At 47.4% G+C, this 7,450-nt stretch overlaps 2 protein-coding genes across 2 annotated transcripts; one reads left to right on the top strand and one right to left on the bottom strand.

Annotated features, from left to right (window-relative positions):
• The first annotated feature begins 545 nt into the window (after positions 1-545).
• On the top strand, positions 546-1,127 carry LOC133317224 (uncharacterized). Its single transcript, XM_061519065.1, has one exon. It carries the CDS (start codon positions 546-548, stop codon positions 1,125-1,127), a length of 582 nt encoding a protein of 193 aa, XP_061375049.1.
• A 5,015-nt stretch (positions 1,128-6,142) lies between these two features.
• On the bottom strand, positions 6,143-7,030 carry LOC133317223 (uncharacterized). The gene has a single exon (XM_061519064.1). The coding sequence runs from the start codon at positions 7,028-7,030 to the stop codon at positions 6,143-6,145; it is 888 nt and encodes a 295-aa protein (XP_061375048.1).
• Between the last annotated feature and the right edge of the window lie 420 nt (positions 7,031-7,450).

Genomic DNA, 7,450 nt, shown 5'->3' with positions numbered 1-7,450 from the left:
ATAATGGCCTCCTTATCTGCCTGAAGGCCGAAGGAGTCCGAAATAAGCTTCATGTCAGCCTGGTATTGCTCCAAAGACGCTGCTGAAGCAGCAGCGGATATGGTCAAATTCTTATTATCCTTAACCAGCTTGTCGTGCTCAGCTCGGAGGGTATCCCTGTCGGTCTGGAGGGCATCCTTTTCAGCATGAAGCTCGGAATGCTTCTCCAGCAGAACCGAATACGGTTTCACCAAAGAGGCCGCTTTGTAAGTGTACAGCTCGGAATGCTTCTGCGTGATGGATTTAACCAATGATGATAGCTGGCTGGATGTTGGGAATTACCAGACATCCTCCCCCGCAGGGTCAACTGGGGTTGCCGGGGTTGTGACATCTACGGAGCATGGTAATCCGGCTCCCTCACCCCTTCCTGCCGGTCTCAAGAGAGGCGCTTTATGGGCAATCGGAATGGAGACGGAATGGAGACGGAATTGCGCGGAGTGACTCGTCCGCCGCCGGAATTTTACGGGACCGGCATTTTGTCAAAGGCCCAAGTGAAAGAGCTAGAGATGGTCGAACTGTACACTTACAAAGCGGCCTCTTTGGTGAAACCGTATTCGGTTCTGCTGGAGAAGCATTCCGAGCTTCATGCTGAAAAGGATGCCCTCCAGACCGACAGGGATACCCTCCAAGCTGAGCACGACAAGCTGGTTGAGGATAATAAGAATTTGACCATATCCGCTGCTGCTTCAACAGCGTCTTTGGAGCAATACCAGGCTGACATGAAGCTTATTTCGGACTCATTCGGCCTTCAGGCAGAAAAGGAGGCCATTATAAACTTTGTCAAAGGAAAACTGTCGTCCTTATCCGAATTGGAGAGGAACAACGCTGCTTTGAATCAGCAGGTCCAGAAGCTGGAGACTGATGTCAAGAATTTGCAAGCTGATTATGATAATAGTCAATCCGTGCTGGAGAATGCTGCTAAAATTGCGTTCAACAATGCCGTCAGTCAAATCAAGCATTTCAATCCAGACGCGACCCTGAACACGGACCAGCTAGATTGCTTTGGATATGTTTTGGGTGACACGTTCTTCCCGTCAGCTACGGAGACCGAAACCACCAACGATGCACCTCCCCCCGGAATTCGGTGATGGAAGCCGCCACACATCAATTCGAGCAAGAAATGAGAGAAATTTTCCCCAAATCTCGGATCAACCTTGAAGACCCGGAATGCCGGGGTATTTTGTAATCTTGATTTCGAATTGACATTTACGAATTTTTAGGCCGAATGTTGGTCATTTTTTTATTTTTTTGCTATTAATGATATCTGGTAAATTCGAACATACTGTTTTGGCATATCTCTACTCCGTATATATCGTTTCCTTCGTTCACCTTTGATCCCTCCTTGAGAAAACGAGTTCAAATACCTCGTCCCGAGTTGCAGGGCTAGAACAATAACATGCGCTTGAGGCAAGAACATGGACCTCGAGTTTGTTACCGCGGCTAGAACGCTCAACTCCACCCTTTGGGTGAGACGGGTTCAAATCCGACAGATTTTCTTACGGGGCTAGAACACTCTGTCCTGCCTTTGGGCTGGACGGGTTCAAATACCTCGAGTCTATTTCCGTGGCTAGAACACTCAATTCCACTCTTTGGGTGAGACAGGTTCAAATCCGACAGATTTTCTTACGGGGCTAGAACACTTTATCCTGTCTTTGGGCTGGACGGGTTCAAATACCTCGTGTCTATTTCCGTGGCTAGAACACTCAATCCCACCCTTTGGGCAGGACGGGTTCAATTCCTCCGGATTGCCTTACGGGGCTAGAACGCTCAATCCCTCCCGTTGGGCTGGACGGGTTCAAATACCTCCGGGTTGCCTTACGGGGCTAGAACGCTCAATCTCTCCCGTTGGGCTGGACGGGTTCAAATACCTCCGGATTGCCTTACGGGGCTAGAACGCTCTATCCCGCCCGTTGGGCTGGACGGGTTCAAATACCCCGGATTCCCTCGCACGACTAGAACTCTTAACCTTGTCGATTTGGCAGGTTAGGTTCAAATACCTCGGATTTATGTTTTATGGCATAAACACTTTAGTTCTGCTGCTTCATAATGTATTCGTAATTGTAAGAGGAAACAAAAGTTGTTCAAATTTATTCATAATTCAAATTGCGTAATACAATAAAAGAAAAGATGAAAGAAAGGCATTGAGGTTTCCGTCAACTGTAATACTTTTTTAGCTTATCCGCGTTCCATGTTCTTGCCAGGCGTTTCCCCTGCAGGGTTTCCAAAACGTAGGCTCCTCTTGAAAGTTTTTCTTTTATTCTGAACGGGCCTTCCCATCTTGGAGCCAACTTCCCATCAGCTGTGTTTCGTCCTCCGACATCTGCTCTTCGGAGCACCAAGTCCTTTGTCTCAAACATCATGGGCTTCACCTTCTTATTGAACCTACTAGCCACGAGCTGCTTGGCGCTAACATTTCGGCAGTGCGCCATGACCCGACCTTCGTCTATCAGATCCAGTTCTACGGCTATTTTGCTGTTGTTCACTTCTTCTGCTTGCGACAAGGCTTGAACCCTTCTCCAAGATGGTTCTCCCAATTCTACCGGGATCATAGCCTCGCACCCGTAGGTTAGCCTGAATGGGGATTCCCCAACAGAAGTCTGGGTTGTGATTTTGTACCCCCACAAGACATAATATAACTCCTCAACCCACCTTCCTTTGGCGGATTGTTCTATACGCCTTCGAAGACCTTCCACGATGACTTTGTTTGCAGCTTCTGCTTTGCCGTTTGTTTGAGGGTGTTCAACTAAGGCAAAGCGATGCCGGACGTGGAAATTCTCCATCAGGTTTTGAAACCCTTTACTTGAAAATTGAGTCCCGTTATCGGTTACCACTTCTGCCGGAATCCCAAACCGACATATTATGTTCCTCTCCAGAAATCGCTGAATCCGGGCCGAAGTGATGGTCGCGACTGGTTCCGCTTCAATCCATTTAGTGAAATAATCAACTGCCACCACTAACCATTTAAGCTGGCCTTCCGCTGCTGCAAATGGACCCAAGAGATCCATTCCCCATTTGTAGAACGGCCAGGGAGCCGTGATTATACTCAACTCCTCAGGGGGAGCCAACAAGTTCCTGTCGTGCTTCTGACACTGATCGCACTTCTGTACGTGGTCCTTCGCATCGTAGACCATGGACGGCCAAAAGTATCTAGCTCGAAGAGCCTTCCGGGCTAACGCTTTCCCCCAACATGTTGCCCATTAATTCCCTCATGGATTTCCGCCAAAACATACTGGGCCCTATCCGAGTTCAAAAATTTTAATAGAGGTGTGAAAATACCTTTCTTATAAAGTTGTCCCTCTATCATGGTGTATGACGCTGCATCTCGGATTAGCTTCTTGGCGTCTGCTCTCTCGACAGGCAACGTTCCATTTTCGACGTACTCAATAATGGGAGTACGCCAATCATTCACCTGGGAAATCTGCATGATGCATGTCGGTTCTAGGATACTTTGCTCATTCACGGTCCGGTGGTTTCCCCATCCCTTTATGCTCGCCAGCTTGGACAATATGTCCGCTCTGCTGTTCTCACTTCTTGGAATGTGACTAACCTCTGCTTTTTCGAAATCTGCCATTATTCGTCTTGCATGCTCAAGATACTTGGCCAGTAGGGGTCCTTTGACCTAGTAACTTCCTTCAATTTGTGAGGTGACTAACTGAGAATCACTGTAAACCTTTACTTTTCGAGCTCCGAGCTCTTGTGCCTGCAACAGTCCGGCTATGAGGGCCTCATACTCGGCCTGGTTGTTGGAAGTTTCAAAGTCCATTTGCATAGAGTACTCAATTGCAACGCCGTCAGGGTTTTCAATAATTACCTCGGCTCCGCTTCCCTTTGCATTAGAAGACCTATCAACATACACATTCCATGTATCCAGGCCAGCAGGATCCGTCGTTTGGATTGATGTGAGCTCGCGAACGAAGTCGGCCAACGCCTGAGACTTGATCGCTTTACGGCTCTCGAAAGTTATGTCAAATTTCGATAATTCCACCGCCCAACTCATCATCCTTCCCGCCAAATCCGGCTTATGGAGTATTTGTCGGATTGGCAGGTCGGATCGCACCAGGATCCTGTGTCCTTGAAAATATGCTCAGAGCCTCCTTGCCGAGATTAGAAGGGCAAAAGCCACCTTCTCCAGCCGTTGATATCGAAGCTCGGCTCCTTGCAAGAGCCGACTCACGAAGTATATCGGTTGTTGGCCCTCTGCATTCTCTTGTACCAGAGCCGAACTAACTGCCACATCTCCAACGGATAGGTACAAAATTAAAGTTTCTGACTCCCTTGGCTTTGCTAGCACTGGAGGAGAAGCAAGTTGCTTCTTGATCTCCTGGAAGGCAGCTTCACACTCCAAGGTCCAACCGTACTGAGCTTCTTTCCTCAGCAGCTTAAAGAAGGGCAAGGCTGTCTCTGCCGACCGGGGTAGGAACCTTGTCAGAGAGGCCAACCTTCCTGTTAGTTGCTGTATCTCCTTCTTACTTGTTGGCGCCGCCATATTTAGAACGGCCCCACACTTATCAGGATTCGCTTCTATCCCTCTATGCGTGAGCATAAAGCCAAGGAACTTCCCTGCGAAAACCCCAAAGGCACACTTTGCCGGGTTTAACCTGATACGATGTTGCCTGAGCTTATCAAAGGTCTGCGTTAAGTCACGAACGTGTACTGGCATATCAACCGACTTCACTATCATGTCGTCAATGTATACCTCGATGTTCCTGCCCAGTTGATCAGAGAATACTCGGTTCATCATTCGTTGATATGTGGCTCCCGAATTTTTCAGCCCAAAGGGCATCACATTATAACAGTAATTTGCCTTTTCTGCGATGAAAGCTGTTTTCTCCTGATCCTCAAGGTGCAGTGGAATTTGGTTATATCCTGAATAAGCTTCCATGAAGGATAGCATTCGAAACCCGGAGGAACTATCAACCAACTGGTCGATGTTGGGCATTGGGTATGCATCCTTAGGATACACCTTATTTAGGTCAGTGTAATCTGTGCATACCCTCCACTTTCCATTTGGCTTCTTCACCATGACTACATTGGACAACCAGGTTGTGTATTGTATTTCCCTAATAAATCCGGCCTCTAGTAGTTCTTTCACGTGATCCTCTAGCACCTGTCGACGCTCTGAGCTTAATTTCCTCTTCTTCTGTGCTACTGGCTTTGAGTCGGGATAAACAGCTAACCTGTGATAGCAAAATTCTGGATCCACCCCTGGAATATCTGAAGATTTCCAAGCAAAGACGTCATTATAACTCCTCAAACAGGAGGCCAGCTGGGCTTTTTCCTCATCCGTTAACCCCTTTCCTATCTTTGTTGTTTGTCCTGGCGCTCCCACGGTTACCTCCTCTAGCTCTCCGTCAGGTTCCGGCCTCGGCATCTGAGTTTCATCCCGCATATCCAATTCCACCATATTAACTGAGCTCCGCTTCGAAGATTGGTAACCACTCTGCTTAATCATAGCTACGCCTTCGGGATCTCGGTCCACCACACGTACAGATCTGAAGTAACAATCTCGAGACTCCTTCTGGTCCCCAGCTATGGTAAGCCCCGTACCCTGCTTACCAATCATTTTTAAATTTTGATGCTTGGTTGAGACTAGCATGTCCCAAGCATGAATTGTAGGTCTTCCCAAAATCACATTGTATTCGGATAGGAAGTCGGCTACAATGAACCTTACCCTTTCGGATTTGTATGCCTCTTTAGTCCCCAATGTTAATCGGAGATCAATATACCCCTTAGGAGTAATGTTGCGGCCATTAAACGCAATTAAAGCCGTGTTGCAAGCCTTCAAATCTTCTTCATCCAAATTCATTTTCTTAAATGCATGCCATAAAATTATGTCGGTGCAACTCCCATTGTCCAGAAAAATCTTCCTAACTCTGCAATTGACCAGTGTCCCTGTAATCACCAACCCATCAACATGTCCTGGCACTACATCCTCGAGCTTCTTCTTTGTAAAGTATAACAGCGGCTGCTCTGGTTCCTCTTCCTGTTTAAACTTGGGGCGCTCTCGAATGGAAAGCACCTCACGCAAATATTTACGTCGGGCATTCATTGTGTCACCACCACCACCAAAAGCTCCACTGATCACGTTGCATTCGAACTCCGGCTATTGGAATTCGTCATCTTCTTTAGCCGGCTTCTTACCTCGTCCTTCCTCTCTAAACTTCTTATCCTTGGGTGGATTTTCGAGCCTTCCGCCTCTCCTCTTCCTATTTCTCCATCCCTGCGTACGGATCAAATACTGCCGCAAATTCCCCTCTCTAATGTACTTCTCAATTGCATCTCTAAGGTCCCAACATTCATCTGTTGTATGGCCCGGCCCATCGTGAAATGCGCAGTACCGGGTCCGATCTAAACCAGCCTGGTTCTGTAGAGGCCGAGGTCGCTCGACTCTCTTCATGTCGGTGGACGTGACTTCGCGCCATATTTGCGATCGAGAAGAGTTCAAGGGGGCATATTTATCAAACCTTCCCTTGGCCTGTTGCCTATCATCCTGCCGTTTTCCTCGAAGGTCATTCATCCGTCGGCCCCCGAGCTTGTCCCCCTGACCAGGTTGTTGCCTTTGGTCCACATTTTCCCACTCCATCTGCTTGAGCTCCAGGTATTTTTTGGAGCGCGTGTTAAACTCCACTAAGGTCCGAGGTGGATCCTTATATACTGACTTAGCTAATCGGGATGTTCCGTGCAACCCGGCTATCACCAGATGTAAGTGAACGTTTTCTGGCAATCCAGGTACCTGAAGCGCGGCCAACTTGAACCGATCTAGGTATTTCTGTAGCGTCTCCCCTGGTTGTTGCTTAATTTTCCCCAGCGCGAATTCCGACTTCGGCTGCTTCTTACTGGTGGCGAAGTTCAGCAAGAACCGCCCGCCAAACTCCTCAAAGGATTTGATGGATCCCGCTGGTAATGACGAGAACCACGCCTGGGCTGCCCCGGTTAATGTGGTTGCAAAAAGCCTTGTGATCAAGGGTTCCTCTATCCCTTTGATGTACATAGCTGTATCAAAGGCATCCAAGTGTACCTGCGGATCCTGTGTTCCGTCGTATTTGATCAACTCAGATAAATTCAGATTTTCCGGGTATGGAGCTTCTACAATCTCATCCGCGAAGGGACTGTTGATGCTCTCCGGCAAGTATACCGATCGCACAAGTAATATAATGAGTAAGTAGAGTATCATCTCCACAGGGATTGTAAACCAAGTACTACAATAACCAGTCCCCTTAAGTTGGAAAACTCGGTTTGTTGTTTGGAAAATTGTGAATTGAATTCGAGTAACAATATGAAATAAAAATAAAGACTTGTTTTTATATTTTTATTTAAGAGAAATAAAACAATAACAATGAGATTTGATTTTAAAAATATGAGAAAACTATTGTAGTTAGAGCGCACTCACCTTATGATCCCCACTTCTTAC

This window comes from Gastrolobium bilobum, unplaced genomic scaffold (genome assembly GCF_033153095.1).
Source record: "Gastrolobium bilobum isolate Gb01-03AN ecotype WA unplaced genomic scaffold, APGP_CSIRO_Gbil_v1 utg1269, whole genome shotgun sequence".
Classification (NCBI taxonomy): domain Eukaryota; kingdom Viridiplantae; phylum Streptophyta; class Magnoliopsida; order Fabales; family Fabaceae; genus Gastrolobium; species Gastrolobium bilobum.
Note: the sequence above shows the minus strand (reverse complement) of the source record. Positions and strands in the feature narration are given on the sequence as shown.

Coding starts and splice junctions, on each gene's coding strand:
- LOC133317224 (XM_061519065.1), top strand. CDS start 546: ATGGTCGAACTGTACACTTACAAAGCGGCCTCTTTGGTGAAACCGTAT.
- LOC133317223 (XM_061519064.1), bottom strand. CDS start 7,030: ATGTACATCAAAGGGATAGAGGAACCCTTGATCACAAGGCTTTTTGCA.